Source organism: Nyctereutes procyonoides, unplaced genomic scaffold (assembly GCF_905146905.1).
Source record: "Nyctereutes procyonoides isolate TBG_1078 unplaced genomic scaffold, NYPRO_anot_genome, whole genome shotgun sequence".
NCBI classification, from domain to species: domain Eukaryota; kingdom Metazoa; phylum Chordata; class Mammalia; order Carnivora; family Canidae; genus Nyctereutes; species Nyctereutes procyonoides.
Window position 1 is genome coordinate 501,398 of NW_026575135.1, and position 24,765 is coordinate 526,162.

General features: G+C 44.5%; 1 protein-coding gene across 6 annotated transcripts in view; it reads left to right on the forward strand.

Moving 5' to 3' along the window:
• The first annotated feature begins 1,723 nt into the window (after positions 1-1,723).
• FBXW2 (F-box and WD repeat domain containing 2) overlaps positions 1,724-24,765 on the forward strand; it is a 28,245-nt gene continuing 5,203 nt past the window's right edge. Inside the window, exons 1-7 of one of the 6 annotated variants that reach the window (XM_055301668.1) lie at positions 1,724-1,815; positions 1,919-2,027; positions 5,957-6,466; positions 13,622-13,816; positions 16,049-16,182; positions 18,583-18,669; positions 19,468-19,637. In XM_055301668.1, the coding sequence (XP_055157643.1) occupies positions 5,977-6,466; positions 13,622-13,816; positions 16,049-16,182; positions 18,583-18,669; positions 19,468-19,637 (1,076 nt within the window). In that variant the 5' untranslated portion in view covers positions 1,724-1,815; positions 1,919-2,027; positions 5,957-5,976. The other 5 variants (XR_008661395.1, XM_055301667.1, XM_055301672.1 and 2 more) reach the window with 5 other exon arrangements.

Consider the following 24,765-nt stretch of genomic DNA (forward strand, 5'->3'; position numbering starts at 1 on the left):
AGACGCTTAACCTGCTAAGCCACCCGGGCGCCCCGTGTGACGGTCGTATTGTCTGTGTCACGCGCTGTATCTCTTGGACCCGTGTGCTCAATAGGGTAGCCAGTAGCCACAGGTGGCTATTTAAATTTAAACCCATGAAAATTGTATTTCCTCGGTCATAGTAGGCATCTGCAAAGTGTTCGATAGTCACCAAGGCTGGTGGCTGCCTTCTTAGGCAACGCCCATAGACAAAGTAGAGAATGTCACTGCTCGAAGTCCTACTGGACGGTGCTGGTTGGTGGCAGATACGTGTATGTAGGGGGTTCCTGAGCCTTCATAGAGAGACAAAGAGGATTTATGCTCTGAAGGGGCCTCAGTTGAAATGCTATGACAGCCAGTGACTAGGACTTTAGGCAAGATGCTTAGACCTTTTATTTCTAACGATTTTATTTATTTGTTCGCGAGACAGAGACAGAGGCAGAGACACAGGCAGAGGGAGAAGCAGGGTCCATGCAGGGAGCCCGAGGTGGGACTTGATCCTGTGACCCTGGGGTCACGCCCTGAGCTGAAGGCAGATGCTCCACTGCTGAGCCCCCGAGACGTCCCCTTAAACCTCTTTTGGCCTCAGTGTCCCCATCTCTATAAATGGAGCTGATCACACTAACAACTGCGTAGGGCTGCTACGGGGGTTCCGCACCGTGATGCAGAGAAGGTGATTAGGAGGCCTCTGGGGCTCAGTGGTGAAGCGGCTGCCTTGGGCTCAGGGCTTGACCCTGGGGCTTGGGATTGAGGCCCACGGAGCCCGGCAGGGAGCCTGCTTCTCCCTCTGCCTGGGCCTCTGCCTCTGTCAGTGTGGGAAGGAAGGAGGGAGGGAGGGAGGGAGGGAGGGAAGGCAGAGAGGGGAGGAGGGAGGGAGGGAGGGAAGGCAGAGAGGGGAGGAGGGGAGGGAGGGAGGGAAGGGGAGAGAGGGAGGGAGGGAGGGGAGAGGAAGGAGGGTAGGGAGGGAGGGAAGGGAGAGAGGGAGGGAGGGAGGGGAGAGAGGGAGGGAGGGAGGGGGAGAAGGAGGGAGGGAGGGAGGGAGGAAGAGGGAAGGGAGGAAGGGAGGGAGGGAGGGAGGGAGGGGAGAGAAGGAGGGAGGGAGGGAGGGAAGGCAGAGAGGGGAGGAGGGAGGGAGGGAGGGAGGGAAGGGGGGAGGGAGGGAGGGAGGGAAGGAGGGGGGAGGGAGGGAGGGAGGGAAGGAAGGAGGGAAGGAAGGAGGGCGGGAGGGGAGGGCGGGCCGAGGCCGGTGCCCGCACACACAGGCCCAGCAGGGTCACGGGGCAGGTACCGAGGCTCCGGCGCGCAGAGGGAAGCAGCCCGAGGGCGGGAGAGGCCGCCGCCCCCTCCCCCCGCCGCCCTCTCCCCCTCCCCCCGCCGCCCTCTCCCCCTCCCCCCGCCGCCCCCGCCGCCCCCCTCCCCCTCCCTCCCCCGTCCCCCCCGCGCGGAGGCGTGTGCGCGCCCGGCTGCCCCGCGAGGACCGACGCCCCGGCGCCCGCCCCCCCCCCCCCCCCCGCGACCGCGGCCCCGAACGGCATCCGGGCGATGACGGGTCGCAGCGGGGACACCCAGGTCCCCGCGTCCCCTCCGCGGGCAGGTCGGGCGGAGCGGGCGGCCCGCGCCGCCGCCGGTCCCCGCCGCACTGCGCATGCTCCGCCCCCTCCCCCCCCCGCCCCCGAGCCGGAAGTGCGGCCGCGTCCGCCGGGCGCGCGGGCGGAGGGACGCGCGGAGATGACGCAGGCGGCGCCGGAAGCCGCTCCCCCGTGAGGCTGCAGCCCCGAGCGGCGGCCGCTGGTCCAGGTCCGTGTGCGAGGCGGGGCCGGGCCGGGCCGCGGAGGGCTGTCGGGGCCCGCGCCGCCGCTGACCCGCCGCGCCGCCGGCCGTTGTCTGTCTCTCCCTGCAGGCGCCATGGCTGCGGAGCGGACCCGGCCGCTGCGAGGCTCCGGCGGCCCGAGCGCGCGTCGTCGCTGCGAGCCCGGCGCGAGGTCCCGGGCCCCGGGGCGCTCGCTCAGGTCAGTGCTGCGCGGCCCGCGACTGTGCGCGGGGCCCGGGGCGGGCGGGCTCCTACCCGACGAGCTGCAGGGGCCGCGCGGGGGGCTGCGGGCGGCCCGAGAACGAGCCGTGCGCCCCCGGGCCTCGGGCGCAGCGGGGGCCGCCGCCGCCGCCGCCGCGCCTCGCGAATGCGCGGGAGACACAGGCGCCCGCGTGTCCCGACGCCGACCCGACGGCCTCCCGCCCGGCGCCCCTGCGCACCCGGGCCGGGCCGGCGGAGCCGAGGGACACGCGCGGCGACCTTCCCTCCGGGCGCCCGCGTCTGCCGAGCCGGGGGGGGCGGGGGCGGGGGCGGGGGCGGTCCTGGTCCTGCTTCGGGTCCCCGGGCGCTCGTCCGCCCCCCGCCGCAGGCTCGCGCGCTCCCCGGCCGAGGCGGCAGGGCCTGGCCGCCGGGTGAGGTCACGTCTGTGAGCGGCGCTGCAGGCCCTGGAGCTGGAGCCCCTGGCCGCGGGCGAGCCGCCCAGGGACGCGGGGAGTCGGCGTCGGGGCCGGGCGGCGAACCCGCGGGACCCACGCCTCTTCCCGCGTCCTCCGTCCCGCGTCTTCCGCTCGCCGCCGCCCTCGGGGCCTCGCGGAGGCCGGTGCCGGGCCGCGGGGCGCGTTTGCTGCTCTGCCTGGAAGGGAGGAGGGGAGGAGGGGAGGCGGGAGGACGCAGTGCGCCCCGAGGGACGTTCGGGCCCCTCGCCCATCGCCGCCCTCGCTCGTGGGGTGAGCCCTTGAGTTCTCCCTCCCCGTGTTTTAAGCCGTTTTAAGGGAAGCTCCATGGTAAGGATCGTAGGATTGGAAGGGGTGTGAGTGGTCCGGTCCGCCCCAGCCTGGGGTCGCCCCCGCTTCCCTGGCCGGCGGCCTAGCGATGAGACGCACAGAGGTGCCGCCTGAGTTGCCGGGGGCGGCGGCGCCGTGTTGAGGGTGTCCTTGCCGGGTGCTGACTTCCACGACTCCCGCAGGGCGGGGTCGCTTCCACTTCACAGGCGGAACTGAAGTCCGGAAGCTGGTCACAGGGACGCCCGCCCGGGGGCTCAGTGGGGGGGCGTCTGCCTCCGGCCCAGGGTCCGGGTCCGGCCCAGGGTCCCGGGTCCCGGTCCCGGGATGGAGTCCGGCGTCGGGCTCCCTGCGTGGAGCCTGCTTCTCCCTGTGTCTCTCTCTCTGTCGCCCGTGAATAAGTAAATTAAAGATCCTAACTAAAAAAAAAAAAAAAAAAAAGGAAACTGGTCAGAGATGCCCATGGTCCCACAGAAAGTGGCTGAACCAGTTAAAAGATTTGACCGACTCCGGAGCATTTCCATTTACCCCACTTCTGCCTCTGCCCTCGACTTTCCCAGCACTGGGAGCCTCACACCATTCTGGACGCAGCTCTCACATCAGTGGAAAGCTCCTGTGAAATTGAAATCCCGCTTTTCCTGAAGTCTTCCCCTGTGGGCTGCCAGAACACACATTCCTAGAGGCTGCTGCAAGGGGTCACTTTAGACCTGTGACCTTAAGAAAGTTCCCTCCAAAGTGGTTTTGATTGATTTTTTTTTTTTTTTTAAAGAAAAGTAAAGACTGGTGTTTTTCAATAGCGCAGAGTGGGGGGAAAATTACCAGGGGTTAAGAGAATATATGAACCTCAGAAACGGCGGAGAGGTGCTCTGCCAGTTTAAAGGTGCTCATTGGAAAGTTTGTCCCATCATCTTCCGTGGTGTCATGAGTACATCAATTTGACGTTCTGTAGGATATTTCTTAGTGTTTGCCAGTGGCGGGAACCCGATAATGTTTTCATGGGTATTATGAATTTGCCTTGTAGTCATTTAAATAGTAATTTAGCCTACAGAGCATTCAGTGATGGATGTGTGGGTACTTGTGTGTGTGCAGGTTGTGAGAGAGGAGGGCTCCCCTCCTCCACGCGTTTTCAGTGCAAAAAGCATTGATTCTTGGGCAGATGTTTGGGTGTATGTTTTTCATTGGCCAGTATTAATTAATTAGCCATTGAGACATTTTGTGAATGTCCACAGAAAAGGATTGCTTTGCCTTTTGCCGTGCGTGATTTTTTTGAAGTAAAAAATGTCCAGAAACGTTACAGATAGAGAGTCACTTGGATTCAGAAGGAGGAGGCTTGTTAGCTCGTGTTGTTGATAAAACTTTTGGTGAACTGATTATTTTTTGGCTGCCGTGTAAATCCTTAAACTAATAAATGCTGCCTAGCCCAAGCCCTGAGGATTCCAGAGGATTATTTTAAAGTCCATTCGCTGTTCCAAAACCAAAACTATCAGATGATATAATTGGAAGATTTGGTTGCTTTTACTGTTTTATATCTGATGACATTCCTGCCAAATTTGATATTGGGAAATTAATGAAAATGATTTTAACTGATCTTACATGAACAAAGTTGGAAAATGAGATCTGGCTTTTGTTGTAGACCTGGTCTAGGTGACATATATGGGAAGGAATTTATTTTCCTCTTCCACATTAAGTTGGATTTTTTTTTTTTATTTAGTATGATAATCTGTGGGAAATTAAGTGGTTAGAAGGAAAGTTTTTTTTTTAATTATGGAAATGTTGGTAAATTGAACACCAATAAAAATTAATTTATAAAAAAAATAAATTATGGAAATGTTTAAACATATGATAATAAAGAGAATAAAAAAAATCCCCCATGTATTGATCATCTAGCACCAACATCCATCAACATATAACCAACCTTGGGAAAGATGTTTTTTACTGATTTGGGGTTTTGTTTTGTTTTGTTTTCATTAGTCCCTCTTGTTAAAAGTGGGTTGACACCTTGACACAGTATGTAATGCTGTATATTTGTAAGGTTTTTTTGTTGTTGTTCCATTTGGTCCGGGAGCGATTTGTCATTCTCCTAAAGGAGAAGATGGTATAATCAGGTAGTCACAGTGCCTTCAGATTTTTATGCCCAGGCTGTGATTCTCCTGGTTATGGCTGTCGTCAGAGAGACAGCTTGATGCGGTTGGAAGAGTACTAATGGTGAGAGCACTGACCTCCAGGCCCTTCGGGTGCTACTTTAATCGCTCTGTTGACTAGAGGCAAATCACTTACCTGCTCTTTTAACATCCTCCTCTGCAAAAGTGCAGATGATGCTACCTGGTTTTTTTGGAAGCATCAGGATTACCAAATTGACTTATTTGCGCAGGCTTCCTTGGCCCTTATTGCTCTCTATGGCACATGGCTAAGAGTTGTCACCAGCTCACATGAAGCTTATAAAAACTATGTAAGGCCACGTACGGCGTTTGGTGATTCATGTTCTAACAGGCAGTGCCATAAAAGAAGTAGAAAAACCAGAATACCTGAGCCATATGACTTATTATTACATCTGGTTATTTTTCTTCCCCAAACCGTTTTTGCCTGAACATCTATTGAAAAGCCAGTAGCCGGTTTTGTGATTTTGATAACAGGTCAGGCTGTGCCTGGCATGATAACTAATGTTTCCAGTTAACTGCTCAGGAGACTCGCCTTCTGGTTGTTCCCTGCTGGTGCTTATTTTTGTGATTTTAGTACCCAAATAGAATGTATTAAGGAAATAGTGTTATGATGGTTTTGATGGGGTGGGGATGGGGAGAAGTATATTATGTGTAATAAAGTATTTTATAATGAATGGATATTTTGTGAATCTTTTACTGTGAAGATGCATGTTAGCATGTGCTAGACTTCAAAAGGGGCAAGTCACATACACCTACATAAGTCTCACTGGCTTGTTTCAGAGGTCATGATTTATTAAAGTATGTTTTCTCAAATGTATATTCCTTTGTGTGCATGGAAGATTTTCAAATGCAGCGTATTAACTGTAAAGTTGTAATGCCAAATTTTTTACACTAATTTTCATTTGTTAGCAGTCTTGCTTGAACAGTCTTTTTGAGCAGAACTAATACAATATTTTGATGTGCCACAGGTAAATTTTTCCATAACCTTATGGAGAGAAAGGACTTTGAGACATGGCTTGATAACATTTCTGTTACATTTCTTTCTCTGACGGACTTGCAGAAAAATGAAACTCTGGATCACCTGATTAGTCTGAGTGGGGCAGTCCAGCTCAGGCATCTCTCCAATAACCTGGAGACTCTCCTCAAGCGGGACTTCCTCAAACTCCTTCCCCTGGAGCTCAGTTTTTATTTGTTAAAATGGCTCGATCCTCAGACTTTACTCACTTGCTGCCTCGTCTCTAAACAGTGGAATAAGGTGATAAGTGCCTGTACAGAGGTGTGGCAGACTGCGTGTAAAAATTTGGGCTGGCAGATAGATGATTCTGTTCAGGACGCTTTGCACTGGAAGAAGGTTTATTTGAAGGCTATTTTGAGAATGAAGCAACTGGAGGACCATGAAGCCTTTGAGACCTCATCATTAATTGGACACAGTGCCAGAGTGTATGCACTTTACTATAAAGATGGACTTCTCTGTACAGGTAAGAGACCCTGGAACTGTTCTGTTGTTTTGCATTTCATAGGGTATAACTTTAGAAATAGGGACAAACCACTCCTTAGGCTTGAGGAGTATTAATTATTATGAGATATCTGTAGGGGCATTCCGCCCACCCCCCCACCCCCACCCCCCGCCCATTCCTGGGTGGTTTTACCTCTCTTTATTCTCTTTCCCTCTAGAAAACAAATCATTTTTATAAAACTTTATGAGAAGGAAGCTCCAGGCATTCTTCTAAATGTGATGTAAATCAGAAAGCTGTGACTATTTTTTTTTCAGTGTTTTTCCCCTCAGTGTACAGTTCTTCATGTTTGTTAAAATTTTTTTCTATCAGTAGTGTTTTTTGAGAAAAACCAGTGGAAAAATTGGTGTCTAGACCTAGCAAGTAGTTAGATCATCTTGGAAAAATTACTTGACCTTTCTGTGTTTGTTTCCTTGTCTATAAAATATGGGAAGAGAAGTATTTTTCTCTTGCTGTAAATTCCTGCGGTTCTAAGAGGAATTAGTAGACTTTGGGGATAGAAACAAAGACATATCTTAACCCTAAGCAATTAAGTAGCTATATAACAAACATAATAATCGTATATTCTAATTATAATAGGTATATGTTTCTGCATTTACTTAGTGCACATTTTAGGCAGTACATTTTGAAAGGCATTGTAAGTAATTCTTAGGCAACATCTAGAATGGTTCCAGGCAGTTCTAATCAATGATCCCAGTGCCTATTCACTTTCACTCTATATAATATTTAGGGATACTTGGTGTTCTTTCTTCAAGATAATTTTTTTTTTTAATATTTATTTATGAGAGGGGGAAGCACAAGCGAGAGGGGTTAAGGGAGAGGGAGAATCTGAAGCAGAGTCTATGCTGAGCGTGGAGCCCGACACAGGGTTTGATCTCACAACCCTGAGACCACAACCTAAGCCGAAAACCAAGAGTCAGATGCTTAACCAGCCGTGCCACCAGGTGCCCCCAAGAAAATTTCTAATAAACGTTTGAGTATTACCTAAAATACATAGTTGCCTTTTTTAGTAGCGTGTATTATTCCTTTGTATAAATATATCATCATTATTTACCCAATTCAGTACTAATGCATATTCAGATTTTTTGTTTTGATGAATATTTTGGTTCGCATTTTTTCTCCTAAATTATTTACTTAGAAGCCTCAAAGTAGAATCACAAATCCAGAAATAGGAATGATTTTAAAGCACCTCTTACTGTCCTTTTCAGAGAGATTGATTTGGTGCCGTGGCCACAGCAAGTTTTAAATAACCTGCTTCTCCTTCAGAGCTCTGACAGACTCAATTTTAATATTTTTGAGAAGAATGATTTCTCAAGGATATGTATTTTTTCTCATGTGGTCATATAGTCTCTGAAATACCAGACACTTTGCCAATTTTATGAAATAAACATTAAATTTAAGCCATTTCATGGTTTTGTTTGTCATCCTAAAGTTACTCTATGCTTACATTAGTCCCTGTCCTATAGGCCAGATTATTGGAACAGTGTCATCATTCTTTTATAGTTTAATGTACTTTCCCAGTTGGGGCGATGGCTTTTCTGTGTCCTTTTTGTCTTAGGGATCAATGGCAGGTAATTTTTAAAGACTAAGATAAAGTATTACCTTTGAGATTTGTGCTCATTTGCACTTAGGTAAATACTGGCAGTTGACTTATTTTCAGAACCACATTGAGCTTTTTTTAAAAAAAATTCTCATTAAACTTAGTTTTGTTTTTTTTTTTTTTAAAGATTTTATTTATTTATTCATGAGACACTCACACAGAGAGAGAGGCAGAGATGTAGACAGAGGGAGAAGCAGGCTCCACTCAGGGAGCCCGATGCGGGACTCGATCCCGGGACCCCGGGGTCATGCCCTGGGCCGAAGGCAGGCTCTAAACCGCTGAGCCACCCAGGGATTCCCCCTAAACTTGACTTTTGAAATGCAGTACAACTTCAGTTACTTGGAGTAGAAGTGAATGGGACACATACACTGAATTCTTTAACTGCGTGGAAAGTTAATAATCTGCAATAACTGTGAACCCAACCCTGCATTTTAAGGTTATTCTCTAGGTGGGTCTATATTTTGTATGTTTTATTCTGATTAAATTCATCAGGTTTGCATATTGAAAACTATGCTCTATCTACTGAAAATAATCCAAAGCATTAGTTTAATTTTCCTAGTAGCAGCATCCCTGTGACTGTAACCAATGAGAGAAGTATTTGCTACAAAAGTATTCATGCATTTGTTTCTTGCTCTTACTGAAGAGCTTGTGTTTTTTCTGTGGTTGAATTACGAAATTCTGAATTTGGCAATAAGCTTACAGTGACATCTTTAGGCCCTTGAACAAGCAATAAAATAATATTACCGAAAAGATTGATGCCTGATGCTAAAAATTAACATTGTATAGTGAATTAGGTAGTTATCCTTCTTAATTCTGACATGGTAAGAGAAGAACTTGTTCTGCTCTGTGCCATTCAGTAGGTGTTTATAAAATGACTTCTGTGAAAGACAATGTGAGTGCATACGCGGATAAATTAGAACAGTTCTCTACTCAGAAAATGTACACATTGGTATCAGGAAGGTAACCTGATTCAGTAAAAGTCTCCATGTAGTCAACACTTGCCCAGAACACCTGCCCTTCTGGAGAGTGTAGCTGCTGCTGCACTGTAGTGAATTACTGTCATGTGGGATTTAAGCTCAGAGTGGTCAGATCTTATGTTAAGAGAAGTCCCAAATCTAGATTTTTGTGCAATATTCTGATTTTTTTTTTTATTTTTTTAGTGTGCTGATTTTTAAGTATTATTTGCATTTTTAAAATATTGTGGTTGGGTCATATTCAGTCTGCAAGGTATCATTGTGACCTTGGCTTATAGTTGAGTAAGAAAATAATATCTATAAAAGAGGTGCCTCCATTAGCAAAAATTGAGCAGTGTTGATGGTTGAATCTTGGAGAATGGGTAGATTTTAGAGAGATGAGAATAAGCGCTTTCCAGTAGGAAGGTCATCATTAGCAAAGGTGTGGAAAGGGCTAAGCGTGGAGCACGTAGGAAAGTAAAGAAAATTCATTTTAGCTGAACTCAGGATATAAGTAGAGACCCTATTAGAGGAGAGTCTTAGAATCTTCTTTTTTTTTTTTTTTTAAGATTTTATTTATTTATTCATGAGAGATACAGAGGGAGGCAGAGATACAGGCAGAGGGAGAAGCAGGCTCCCCATGGGGAGCCTGATGCAGGATCACACCCTGAGCCGAAGGCAGATGCTCAACCAGAGCCACCCAGGTGTCCCAAGAAATTCTTAGAATATAAGCTGAAGAATTGGCTTGAGGTGTATTATAAAAACCTTACATATTGGGAGTGTGGGTTTGGACAGTTTTCTGTAAGCAGTAAGAAAAAAACGATGATTAACTGAGCCTTAATAGAGAAAACTGTACCGTAAAACAAAACAAAACAAAACGATGAAAGGGCAGCAAAAGGGCTAGGATCAGGTTCCAAGTAGACCAGTGTTTCTTATTTCTGTCAAACTCAGGTCCTCTTTTTATTACATATTTTACAATATTCTCTTACTGTGAAGTAAAATTCATAGAAATAACTTACCTGCATATACAAATATTTCAGAAAATCAATATAATACCTAAACTCTGATCAGAGGAGAAATAAAAAGATAGTAACTTAAAATACTACACATTGAACATGTACTCAAGCACAGCGGAGCCAGAAGACAGAAGTGTAATCAGATGTTGGCACCTGTGTGTGTACTGTTGTCACGAACACATCAGACACAAATGCCAGATGTTGTACCATCAGTGATGGAACCTCAAGTGGTGAAAAACTCTTAGCAGAGTCTCCCAACAGAGCAAAGTACATTTTCCCTCAATCTACCTGGTACTCACACTCAGGAAATTTAGAATAAACTCCATGCTTTGTAAAGTAGGCCCGAGGCTCAGACAACTAAGCATAAGCTCTTCACTGGGGATATAGAGCAGAATCTTTAAGAGGCCGTGCAGGATACGAGACCATTCTTTCTGTGTACTACCCCGAGCATTGCAGGATGTCTGGTGTTTCTAGCCTTGCCCAGTAGAGGCTAGTAATGCCCTCTTGTCCCCAGATTATTGTGACAATTGAAATCACCCCTACAAATTTCTAAAGAGATGATACTAATTCTATTTGAGACCCTCTGACATACACAAATCCAGAGTTTCTAAAAGTATTAAGCTGTTACAGTTTAGGTAAAAGTAAATAGATCAAGATTTAGGACAGAGATTTTTTAAAGGAGCAGTTAAATGGAAGAGGAGCTATTGAAATGGAATTGACAGGATTTGGCAATGGATTGAGTATGTGGCAAGGAAAGGATCGATTTCAAAAATGACTGAGATTTCTAGCTATATATACACACCTGAGAAGTTAGTCGTACTAGCAACAAGAATAGGAAATGAAGGAATGAATTTTATAGGGTAGAGGGAGTTCAATTTGGGATGAACTTAATGCAGTTGGATATGAGTGGAGATTAGCACAGGTGTCTGGGAGTGTAACATCCGAGTTTTGGGGAGTAGCACAGAGCTAGAGCAAAAGGTTAAGGGGTTAGTCACACCACAGCTATGGCTGGAACAGTGAAGTTTTACAAGGAGATGGAAAGGAAGAAGAACAGAGCTTAGGATGGGTACTTGAAGAGCGTACTTAGAGGGTAAGAGGTAAAGACGCAGAATGACGAAGACTTTCAAGAAAGACATTGAAAATTGCCTGTATCGAAGGGAGCGGCAAATGTTCGTTTGGTCGTCAGAGTCAGATGCCTGCGAGAGGCAGCTGAGACCTGAGATCTGATTCTACCAGTTAAATTATTTAAACTTTGCTTGATTCTATACTTTACTTCATTTAAGTTATAACTCTATTTTCTGCTTACCTTTTTGTTATATACCCATCCTTGTCAATACTTATTTGTTTTCATCCTCTTTCCTGAATTGAGAGGTCTTGTTTTTTCTTTCATACAGTGAAAAATAGACTACATTTATTTAGTCTCCTTTCATCTCTGGTCTGCATCATTAATGACCTGCTGCTAGTCGGCGCAGCAAACGGGAGTCCACGGGGAAAGTTGAAATAAAGCTAAACAGGAGTGGAAACTAATGGCCCCTGGAGGCTGGCAGTGAAGAGTAGACTAGCACCACTATAGAATGGAACTGAAATCAACCTAATTGTTTTCTGATGTTTCTTTAGGGTGTAAAACTGAATTTTTTTTTTTTTTTTTTTTACTATTTTTAACAATATTTTCCTATATAAACCACTTTAATTAGCATCATTTCCCTTTATTTTGTTTTTATCAAATTGTGGTAAAGTACAAGATTGAAGAGCCAATTGTGCCACTTCCTAGAACACCTAAATAATTACTTTTAAGTGTGTAGTTCAGATTATCTAGACATACCATCCAGTATAGTAGCCATAGGCAACATAAGGCTTTTGAACTCTTTGAGATGTGACTAGTCCAAACTGAGATGTGAAATGGGAAATACTCAATGGATTTTAAAGACTTAAAATATAAAATAATTCATTAATAATTTTTTATATTAATGACATGTTGAAATTATAATATTTTTGATATATTGAGCTGAGATTAGAATATTTTTTTTTTACTTTTTAAAGTAAATAGTAAATTATATTTTCGATTTTCAGTTATATGTGTAATTACTTCTGTAGTTTGTATTATGTTTCTATTGGGCAGAGCTGTTTCCAGAGATTTAATTTTAAATCTCTACACCTAACAGAGGGCTTGAACTCACAACCCCAAGATCAAGAGTCACATGCTTTACCAAGCCAGCCCAGTGCCATTCCCCAGATGATTCTGATGTCTCATATGACCATTGAGAATCACCAACCAAGTCCCATCCCTTGTTTTATCAAGAAGAAACTGAGTCTCTAAATAGAGTGACAACAAACATAGTCTTCATTTGTGTGTTCTAGTGTTGGTCCGGGTTGAAATTCATCTTCTGCCCTTTTCGTAAGTGGTAGTTATTTGTCTGAAACGGTGGCTTTTCACCAGCTCTTAAAGGTAGAATTGTGGCCGGCTTCATATAGTCATTTCATCTTTTCCCAAACTGGTCATTTGGTGCTTTCCTGCGTACTGTGTCTTTGTCATAGTGACTTATTTTTTGTATTCTCTATACACCTGTGTCAATTCTTATTATACTTTATTATAAAGGTAAGTTGCATGACTGATTTAATCTTTAGATTTTTAAACATGATTAAAGCTAATCCTGAATTATCAGCACAATCAGTATAATATTTTTGTCAGACACAGAAATAAAACCCACTTTTTTCTGCAGAATCTTTTTTTTTTTTTTTTTTTTTTTTAATTTATGGTAGTCACACACAGAGAAAGAGGCAGAGACACAGGCAGAGGGAGAAGCAGGCTCCATGCACCGGGAGCCCGACGTGGGATTCGATCCCGGGTCTCCAGGATCGCGCCCTGAGCCAAAGGCAGGCGGTAAACCGCTGCGCCACCCAGGGATCCCTTTCTGCAGAATCTTAAGCGGCTTTACAAGCTCATTGTTGAGTTGTTGTCAATATCTGGGAGTAATTTATCCATGGTTTTCTTAGAGGTTCCTTTACACATTTTGGAACGGCTCAAGGAATTAGCAATTAGCCTTTGGAGAAGTTAATCCAAGACCTGAGGCTTATCTTTGACTTACCTTAGTGTAGAATACATTCCAGCAGACAGTTTTACTATTCAGCATTCTTTATTTGCTCAAGGTTGGTGGGTCATGGATAGGCAGGTAAATGTACACGTGCAGTCAAAGGTAAATACCCATCATTTCAAGCTCAAATCAGAAAGCTCATGATAATCAAAGATTATGAAATTTTACAAGTGGAAGCACCAAGGGATGCTTTAGTCTAGTACTCTTCTCTAGCCTGCAAAGTTAAGGGAAAAGGACTAAACCAGAAAGGTTGCATTCAGTCCCCGTGCTGTTAACACCATTTGGTGACCCTGAATAGGTTGTGTTACCCTCTCCATGCTTTGTTTTTCTCAGCTATGAAGTGGGAATGCTGTAAGAGGGGACCATGAAGTTCTTCTTGAAGAATACCATGGTTCAGGGATTGACTTTCCTTCTTTAGTGTTTGTTTTCTTACTAACCTCCCTGTTTTTCTCTTGAAGGGTCAGATGACTTGTCTGCAAAACTGTGGGATGTGAGCACAGGGCAGTGCGTGTATGGCATCCAGACCCACACTTGTGCAGCAGTGAAATTTGATGAGCAGAAGCTTGTGACAGGCTCCTTTGACAACACTGTGGCCTGCTGGGAATGGAGTTCCGGAGCCAGGACCCAGCACTTCCGGGGGCACACAGGGGCGGGTGGGTTGCCCTTTTTCAAGGGTTTCTGCATTTATTTTAATCGCATTCTTTAAAACCAGGAGCCAAGAATGTGACTCCTTTTTTGTATTCTTGTTTTTTTAACTTAACCTGCCTTTCCCTCTTTTTTCTTTTTTTAAATAAAGATTTTATTTACTTATTCTTGAGAGACACAGAGAGAGAGAGGCAGAGACACAGGCAGAGGGAGAGGCAGGCTCCATGCAGGGAGCCCGATGAGGGACTCCATCCCAGGTCCCCAGGATCACGCCCTGGGCTGAAGGCCGCACTAAACTGCTGAGCCACCTGGGCTGCCCTCCCTCTTTTTTCTTAGTCACAGCAGTTCATCCCTTTATTTAAGGTACTCCTATTTGGAATTTTTTCCTGAATTTCACTTTCCCTTGGAGCATTTCAAAACTCTTCTGTACACCCTTATGCTGGGAGCGGGCAGTTCTCCTTACCTGTTTCATTTATGCCCTGTTGAAGAGTCAGTCCATTTTGCTTTTGTCAGATTCCATACCTCCAAATTCAGCAAGTCCTTCACTTGTAAACACAGTCTACTTTATTTGTAGAATCAGGGCTGAAAATCCTTTGGAGTGACAGGAGTGCTCAGATTGTGTGATCTACACATATCACATTGAATTGGAGCTTGGTTGACAATTGACTAAACCAGTGCCTAGAGATAAAATAAAGGGAACAGATACTTGAATATTTCCTAATAATTTTCTGCTATGCAGACTATTTGAATATAGCCTTGTGACCTGAGCTGCTACCTCTGCTGCATTATATTTTGGTGCCTTGTACAGAAATCACATTGAGCCTCTTGTGCAGCAGGTCCCTGCTTCCTTTTCCATACTTACTCACTGCCTCAGCCCCAGGGGGTCACAGTCTGTGATCTTAAGCATCACGTTTTATGAGCCATCTTGGATTCCCCTCTACTATAGGTTTCCCGATAACCTGTATTTTGTCATAACACTCATTGTACAAATAAATGTGATAACTACACTGGCTGTATGCATGCCAGCGGGACAGGGATCCTGCCTGTCTTGTTCACCCTTAGGTCCTGAGTTCCTTGTATTGTGTCTGGTCCTCAGTAATACTGTCAAGTGAACCTAGATGTTTTACTGCTGAAAACCATTTTTCCCCCATTTTATTTGTCATCTTACACATTTTTCCTCAGTATATTTGTTACCACTTAATTGTTATAGACATTAATATTGGAAAGTATATGATTTAGCATGGTACTTACATATTGAGTGTACTGTTCCATGTCAAGACGTACATGGACTTCTAGGTGATTTTATATCTGACCAACTTCAAGAGCTCTGCTCTAAAAAGTTTTCCTCCTGCTGTTCCCTGGACATTGCTATGGCTTTTCCTAATTCCGTGCCTTTGCTGTTCCCTCTACCTGCAATATGCTCTTTCTTTTCTTGATAAACTCTACTCATCCTTCAGGGCCCATCTCCAATATCGCATCTTCCCTGAAGTCCTCCCTGATACCCCTGGGCAGAGTTAGTCATTCTCCTTGGTGTTTCCTTAGCAAGAGGTAAACATTTAATTTTTTTGGACTCCTCCTTCTCCCTTCACTTAGACTGAGTTCCTTAAGGAAAAGCCCAATGTCTTCATCCCTGGGTCCCCAGTGTTCCTTTAGAGTTTGGCAACATTTAAAAACAAATGTTTGAGCACATGCTGTGCTCAGGTACTGTTAAGTGCTAGAGGTACACCCGTGAAGACATTCAGATAGTTGGAGAGAATGGCTTAGTCTGACCTTTGAGATACTTGTGTGAGTTCTGTTTTTCTCTTACCCTGGCTTTTCTTGATTATGGGTAGTATTCTTGACATTTTGACTCATTGTGATAAAACAGTGCAAATCTGAGTAGGGCCACCCATGTTATGTTTTCCCTGCATGAGCTGGATTAGTTTTGTGTAGTGTCAGGCAGGCAGGCCTGAGTGGAAATGCCATGATCTCCAGCACTAGTTTTACCTCTCACTTTGAAGCTAGCACAAGTACAAGAGATTATATTATTCCAGGGATGTTACATACTTATAATAATAACAAGAATTTTGAAATGGATATATATTTTTTATCATAAAATTTTTAGCTGAGTAGCACCGCTCTTACAGTACCTTTGAGAAATTATACAGTTGGTCAGTTAGGGAGAATGCACGTAATTGAACTCTATTATACAAGACCCTCACAGGAGCATGTTTTAACTTTGTGTATGTTGTATATACTAGTGTTTAGCGTTGACTACAATGATGAACTGGATATCTTGGTGAGTGGCTCTGCAGACTTCACTGTGAAAGTATGGGCTTTATCTGCTGGGACGTGCCTGAACACACTCACCGGGCACACGGAATGGGTCACCAAGGTAGGAAGACCTCCAGAAGAAATCTTGACATCAGGCTTTGTAGGGGTGAGGGAACTGGGGGTTGGGTGGACGATGCTAGGTGCTGCCTTGTAAGTAGTAGGGGAGCCATAAGATGCAACAGGTGTACCCACAGTGCCTGATGGCCTGCAACAGTGACCAGCCAAATAAAAGACGCTTGGTAAATAGTTAACAATGAATGACTTATGGATGTGGAAAGATGCCCACAATATATTCGGTGGGTAGAGGGAGCAAATAAAGCAAGTCATAGACAAAAAACTGCATTGTGGAGTATAATAGCAGTTTCTGAATAAATGTGTTTATGTACCAAAATGGTAAAGTTGGTTATTACTTATGAAATTGTAGGTGCTTTTTCCCCTTTAGAATAAGCATATTTCTTTTTTTAATCAGGAAAGCAATTTTTATCTTGAAAAAATGATAATTGCAAGAAATGAGACAAAGGAAAACATATGGGATCTGTAAAAGAATATTATGGTGTTTTGTCATTTTTCAACAAACAAAAAGTGGCTCTGAGACCTGAATGTGATAGTACTTATGGGAGTGTCCGGCAGAAACCCTTTTCTTTCCTCTCTGTGCGTGCGGGGTGGAAGATACAGCCGTGAGCAAAACAGACCCAGGCTTGACCCAGATGTTAGCTCTGTGGGAGAAATAGATATTAAACAGTAATTTCACAAGTAAATGTACAAGTACAAACGGTGGTAGGTGCTCTGAAGGCAAAGTGCAGTGTTCTGTGAGAAAGTCTAGACGGTGTCTGATTCTTTCAGGGAGAGCTGCTTGAGAAGAGACAGAACAGGAAGAAGAAATTGGAGCTAGCTGGGTAAAGAGTAGTGGAGTGTCTCAGAGTGCGCAGTATGTGCCCAGGCCCTAGGGCAGGAGAGATCCTAGGACATTTGATGGCCTCGAGGCCAGTGGAGCTGCGCTGTGGTTGGCAGTGTGAGGCAGGTGGCCGTATACATACGGCCCTTCCTTGGCCGTGTTAAGGATTTTGGAGGTCGTATGTGTAGTGGGAAGCAGTTGAGTGTTCTGAGCAAGGAGCTGTGTGATTTATATTTTTAAAAAGCGACTGAAAAATGGATTGGAGCTGGGCACAAATGGACCTAGGGAGGCCAGGTAGGCTTTTGCAGTAATCTAAGCAAAAGATACCTGTGGCTTGGAACCAGGTGGCAGTGAGGAAAGAGCAGAGCATGCCTGAAGGATATCTCTTTAAGGGAAAGCCAGCTGAAGTTATCGACTCCTGGGGAACAAAGGAGGAGGAATCAGAGCCACCCACTGGGTTTTAGGTCAGGTAGGTGAATATGCTTTTCTGGAATAGGCAGACCTACAAGGACAGCAGTTTGTGAGAAGAACAATAACACTGAACTGTACGCTTGAAAGGGTTGAATAGTGCATTTAATGTTAGGTGTGTTTTACCACAGCTCTGTAGGGGTCACATTTGAATATTTAAATGGAAAAGTTACATAAGAAAATCTGACGTGTTAAAAACGTTGGCCTTGTGGCCAGGACACCGACTGTGATGTCTTAGACGAGTCCTCTCTTCAGGGCCTGAGTTGCATGTTAAATGTTCCTGTGAATTCTGAATGAGATGATGGGACAGGAGCCAGCGGCGTACCTACGTGTAGTAGGTCTGTCAGTTTCAGTTGAATCTGCAACCCGACTAATGAAGAAGTGTGCCTGGCCTCCCTCTCACTTTGTGCAGACTTACTACAAAAATAACTAGTCCCTAAGTGTTTATAGACTATCCCAAGTGCTTTTATTTATTACATCATCATCAGAAGGTTGCAGAGTCAATATTTGGCAGATTCTTGTCCCAAGTCCAGTGTTTTTTCCTTTATAATGAACATGCTCAGGAAAGCAGATCGTTGTATCTGCGTCTGGGTCTACGGGCTGTTTTCTTTCCTATCCCTCACATTTTCTATAAAGTCATGTTTTACAGTTTTTAAAATCATTCCTAATGTTTGCTTTCAAACAAAAGTGGAAATTAACTGCTACCAACATGAGACAGATCCTGCTGACAATATAGAGACTCTGGTTGTACTACCTAGAGGCTAATGTCATAGAGTTACAGCTTAACTCCTCTAGCATACCATCTCACTTCAGGCTCTTCTTCATATTTTAATTTAAAAAAGCAATATAGAAATAGCTTTTTTTTTTTAAGGCTTTATTCATTTATTTATGAGAAACACAGAGAGGCAGAGACACAGGCAAAGGGAGAAGCAGACTTCCTGTAGGCAACCCGATGCAGGACTCGATCCCAGGACCCTGGGGTCGTGACCTGAGCCAAAGACAGATGTCCCACCACTGAGCGCCCCAGGTGCCCTAGAAATAGTTTCAAAAGGATCTTTCTATAACATGGATTTTAACATGGATTGCTTATATTTCTAGGTGGTTTTGCAAAAGTGTAAAGTCAAGTCCCTTTTGCACAGCCCTGGAGACTACATACTCTTAAGTGCAGACAAATATGAGATCAAGGTGAGGTTTTCTTCTCCATTACTTTGCCTCATCAAAGAAAAACTGGCAAATACAAGAAAATTAAAATGGTGTTACACGGGGAATATTTCAAGGGAAGCAAGAATGCCCATAGTATAAGCCATCTTAAACTCCTTGGGAAGAGAATTATTCGTTATTTCTACATACGGGTCAGTTTCTAGCCCTGATTTGTAAATGAAAGAAAGAGCCACAAAAATGTATCTTAAGACCTGTATCTCTTACCCTATCTATCTATTTAGATTTTATTTATCTATTCATGAGAGATACAGAGAGAGAGAGAAACAGAGACACGGGCAGAGGGAGAAGCAGGCTTCACACCGGGAGCCCGATGTAGGACTTGATCCCGGGACCCCATGATCACGCCCTGGGCCGAAGGCAGGTGCCAAACCGCTGAGCCACCCAGGGATCCCCTCATACCCTCTTTAGTTCTTAGATCTAAACTATGAAAACATATTTACTTGTATAATACATATTTACTTGTATAATAAGCCAGTTTGCAAAAACTTTACAGAGCACTCATATACTTTCTGATTGCATTTTTAAACCGTTCCATGTAGCCATCTTCGTTGTAGGAACTGAGGTTCAGAGAGGTTACATATTTTACCCGAGATCATGTAGTGTTAGAGCTTGAACCCATGCCTGTCAACTATAAAACCTGTGGTCTTTCTGATTTACTTCACTTTATATCTGGCTCTGACAAACATAAGCCACATTGTTTAAGGACCAGCTTTTCTATGGTGATAAGATTTGTCATCATCTCTGATTTTCTTTTATCTGTAGATTTGGCCAATTGGGAGAGAAATCAACTGCAAGTGTTTAAAGACATTGTCAGTCTCTGAGGATAGGAGTATCTGCCTGCAGCCAAGGCTTCATTTTGATGGCAAGTACATCGTCTGTAGTTCGGCACTGGGTCTCTACCAGTGGGACTTTGCCAGTTATGATATTCTCAGGTAATGTTTCCTTGAGCCTTCGCCTTTCACAGTTTGTTCCCGTTTATTTCTTTATTGCAGTTTAGTAGTAAAAGCCAAGACTAAATATTTGGATAAACGAGTCAGTAGGTTATATCTAGGAAATATTTACTACATCAGTTATAAACAGTTAAAAGCTGAAAATCACACACAAAAATATTTGAGAAGCAATTATTAGAGTTTTATACTACAGCATAGAAGATCTGAGTTCTGATCCCTCCCCTTACTGTGTCACTTCCTCTTTCAGAATCGAACATGCTGGGCAACCCCCTTTGGTCCCCTACCTCTTTGGGAGCTTTTTACTATCTCTCAATAAACTTTGCTGCCCCCTCCCCAAAAAAAGAATTAAACATGCTTTTTAGGGAAATGAGGAGCTTGGATGAAGAGATCTTTCAGACTTACGAGTCTGTTTCTTAGTTTGTCTCTCTTTCTCTTGGTTTTTTTTCCCCCTTTGTTCATTTGTTTCTTAAATTCCACATGAGTGAAATCACATATCTCTGACTTATTTCACCTAGCATTATACTCTAACTCCATCCGTGTTGTTACGAACGGCAAGATTTTTTTTTATGGCTGAGTAATATTCCATATATATCCCATATATATGCATATACACACACACTCCCCCCACATCTTTGTCCATTCATCTATTGATGAACACTCAGGCTGCTTCCATATCGTGGCTATTGTTAATAATGCCGCAGTAGCATTGGTGTGCATATCCCTTTGAATTAGTGTTTTGTATTCTTTTGGTAAATACCCAGTAGTGCAGTTACTGGATTAGAGGGTAGTTCTCTTTTTAACTTTTTGAGGAATCTCCATAATGCTTTCTACAGTGGCTGCACCAGTTTGCATTCCCACTGACGGTGCAAGAGGGTTCCTTTTTCTCCATGTCCATGCCAACACTTGTTATTTCTTACATTTTGATTTTAGCCACTTTGACAGGTGTGAGGTGATATCTCATGGTGTGGTGTTTGTTTTAGATTTTATTTATTTACTTGAGAGAGAGAGCATGAGCAGAGAGAGGGACAAGGGAGAAGCAGACTCCCTGCTGAGTGGGGAGTCCTGTGCAGGACTTGATTGCAGGACCCCAAGATATGACCTGAGCCGAAGGCAGATGCTTAACCAACTTAGCCACCCAGGGGCCTCTCATCAGTTTTGATTTGCATTTCCCTGACGATGAGTGATGATGTACATCTTTTCATATGTCCATTGGCCATCTATGTGTCTAGTTCTGATATTTTGAGTTCTGCTTCCTGGTAGTAAAATTCTGCATTGAGAGATCAAGTGGCTTTCTATTGACTAGTAGAAAGAGGTGTTTAGAAAAAAAATACAACTTGCAGGGTTTCTCTAAAGAAAATAAGAGGTCCATGGCCAAACAATTTTGTGATTCATTGCATACCTTAGACCTTCTTGGAGACTGATGGTATCTGTAAGCATGTTGGAGGCTGATGGAAGCCAGGGCTATATGGTTGACTGAGAGAACTTACTTTGGTGGGGTACTTGGGTGGCTCAGTTGGTTCAGCATCCAACTCTTGATTTTGGCTCAAGTCATGATCTCAGGGTTGTGAGATTGAGTCCTGTGTTGGGCTCTGCCTTGTGCGTGGGGCCTGTTTGAGATTTTCTCTCTCCCTTTGCCTCTGCCTCTCCACACCACCCCTACACACTGCCCCAGGCATGCACACTCTCTTGCTCTCTTTCTGTCTTTAAAAAAAAAAAAAAAGATAGAACTGGGGATCCTTGGGTGGCTCAGCAGTTTAGCGCCTGCCTTTGGCCCAGGGCGTGATCCTGGAGTCCCGGGATGGAGTACCACGTCGGGCTCCCGGCATGGCCTGCTTCTCCCTCCTGTGTCTCTGCCCCCCCCCTCTCTCTCTCATAAATAAATAAATCTTTAAAAAAAAAGATAGAATTTACTTTGGTGATAATCCTTGGTTTAAAATCCAGCGCCACCTCCTATGAGTTGGATGATTTTATGTAAGTTTCTTAGCTTTTCTGTGCCTTAGTTTCCTGACCTGGAAAGTGAAGATCAAATGAAGTACCTGTAATGAGGTCCAAGCACAGGACCCGGCAGATCTTATTACTAACAGCTCTCAGAAGCCCTACATAAAGAAGCCTGTTTGAATTTGTTTAACTTTCTGTACCTCACACTCATTGTACAGAAAGCCTCCTTTTTTTTTTTTTTTTTTGGAGGAACACCTATTACCAGCTCACAGGATTAGTGTTCTGCGGCATGGTTCAGGACAGGAAATGCTGGCTTGGAGTAGTACAGAAAATTGAACGTTCTTGCCATTGTTTTTATGCATGACTATTAGAAGTCAGCTTGAAGAGCACCTGTCATACTAGCCAGCAGGACTTGGGTGGGCCCTGTCTCTCTGGTCATACAGTAATAACCCCTTTTAAGTCTTCCTGTAATCAGACCTACAATTCTAACCAGTTAGGTTTCAAAATGGTCAGAATCATTTCTAGAAATGATTGATAATTATGCTTTGAGGAAAAAGGACTGGAATAGATCCCAGAAAACATTAGACTAAGCTTTTCATTTTATAGATGGAGAAACTGAAGCCAAGAGCAGGTATGGGCCTCACCCAGCATCCCGTAGCTCACCCTAGTCCGTCCATCCATCCATCCATCCATCCTGGCATCATCCAGCAGGCCTATGCTTAAGGTACCAGCAAACCAGAGAGAAGGAACTTTTGAAAGAATTTGATACTATGTAAAAATTCCAAGTAGTCACATGGGAAAATCAGACCTTTTACAATTTAGTATTGTTTCTGTTTTTAATTAAGACTTGGATGGGAGGGATGCAGAAGTAAGGTGGAATAGAGGTATCATCATCTTTTTAATACTCTGAGTTTCCAAAAGTTTTAATGTGATGCTGCATCTACCTGTCTCATGTATTTTTCTTACCCTGAGTGGTGTATAGGGAGTCCAGATGAAAGTTGTGTTAATTTTTGGGATTCAGATACACTAGCTTTGAGCAATAAACCTACATGATTATTTTCTGCTATTAAGTGTTAGGTTCAGATTTCTCTTGGAAAGGGGGCTGTTTTATCTTTCCTCCTCCCCACCTCCCGCAGCACAAAAGCCTCTTTTGAAATCCTAGTGCAACTCCTTTGGCCTCTGTTGCTAAGATCAGATAGGGCTACTTATGCTTTGAAGCTAACTAAAAAGAAGCAAAGCACAGATGGTAGCATGTTGCTCAATAAATCTAGGTATGATGCAATCTCTTGAGCTGAGTTATCTTCGTACAGCAAGCAAGCAAGGTTATTTAGGTTCAGGGGCCCAGACTGCACAGCAGGGATGTCTGTTTACAGTTTTAAAGTAATCAAAGTTAAAGAGGCGGCCAGCCTGTCAAGACTTGTATTCTCCTCCAAAACATATTTGTGCTTCAGTCTTTGGAGTCGACTCATCTTCACCAGGCTTTAGTCCTATTTCCAGCCATCCGGTTATCTAAGTTTCTGGTTATTTCCTGCTTGCATTGGTGATATGGGACTTAACGGACTTTCTTGTTGTTTTCCCAGTTTCCTTTGGATGTGCTTTGTAGGAGTTCTTATTTTCCCATGTTCATTGCTCCACTGCTGTATTTGTGAGCAGATAGTTATGAGGCATACCTGTGTTTTAGGCACTGGGATCTATGCTGGTAACCTGCAGAAATACCACACTGGTGGAAGTTACTAACCAGCAAGAGGCAAGACTGACATTAAATAGCTAATTGCCTACAGTTGTTTTCATGGGTGGGTTAAAGGCCACACTGTGGAGCATTTGAAGACCCCACCTAGCAGTTGAGTAAGGAAAAGCTTCCTTGAAGAAGAGGTGTGGGCTAAGCCCTGAAGGAGGAGTATCTGCATTAACTAAATGCCAGCAGTGGGTGTGCAGTAAGGAGCAGTGGAGGCTGAGAAATCAGTCCGTTCAAAGGCCCTGAGACTGAAGGGTCCCAGTGCTGGAGATGTGAAGTGCAGTAGAGAGCCCTCAGAGGGTTTAAAGTTGAGTGAGGTGGTATTAGGATTAGACATGGGGGTGAGATTAGCTGATTGAAAGGGGCCAGGAGTAGGTGGGGGGAGACCAGTGCAGGCTGAAGATACTATCTTGGATCAGAGCCGTGGCAATTTGGATAATAGTAAAAAAAAGTAGGAGAAAATTCAAGAGGTAAAATCAATAGATTGTGGTGATTGAATCTGCGGCTTGATTAAGGAGGAGAGTTGGATGGTTGCCGTGTTTCCTAACGGTGAGCAGTTGGGTGAAAGAGCAAGCCAGGAAACAGGGAAGAGAAACAGGTTTGGTCAGCAAGTTCAGTTAAGGACGGGTTGAGTGTGGAACAGGTCTTCACGACTAAATCCTCTGCCTTCCAGTGTCAGGTGGAATCTGCCTTGGTGTGACTCTTTCCCTGGGATTCCCCGCCCCCCGCTGATCTCCTTTACCTGTTCCTTATTTGTCCTGGTTACCAGGCCCTGCCCTTCCTGGTTGACCTCTTGGACACACACTAGTTGGTAGTGTCCTTGTTGAAATGTGGGTTTATTGACCTCTCACGGGGCCCAGACATACTGTCACGGAGCAGAATTGGTTTATCCTTCTCTTGTAGCTCTTTTCCTAGTGCCTCCAAAAAGGACATCAACTGTTCTTGCCTCATTAAGTGTGCAGACAACGGGCTGTGTTTTTTTGTTTTTGTTTTTTATCTATGCTGTTTGGCTGGATCTCTCCCATTCTGTGCTTTTGTCATCAGCCTTTGGGGAAGGTGAAGGCTATCCTCCCACGCCCCCAGTTCTCTCTCACAACTTCTGACACATTTATTATTGTTTCTGGGTTATTTTCTGGTTATTTCTCATCCTTCAGCCTCTACTGTTTTGAAAGTTTGCTACCTGCTGAATAGAATAGCACGTAAGTCACTTGGTTTCTAGTCTTCATTCTGGGCTTTAGGAGGCTCCCCTAGACCAGCATTTTAGGATTTGATGAATCCATCTTTTTACCTAGTAGTAAAGTGACTGCATCCCAGTTCTTACAGGTAACTGACCAGTCGTGAATCCTTAGCCAAAGTACATATCCCAGCAAGGCTTCCGTTTTCATATTTTGGAAATGAGATATTATTACATGAGATAATCTGTGAGATCCTTTTCAG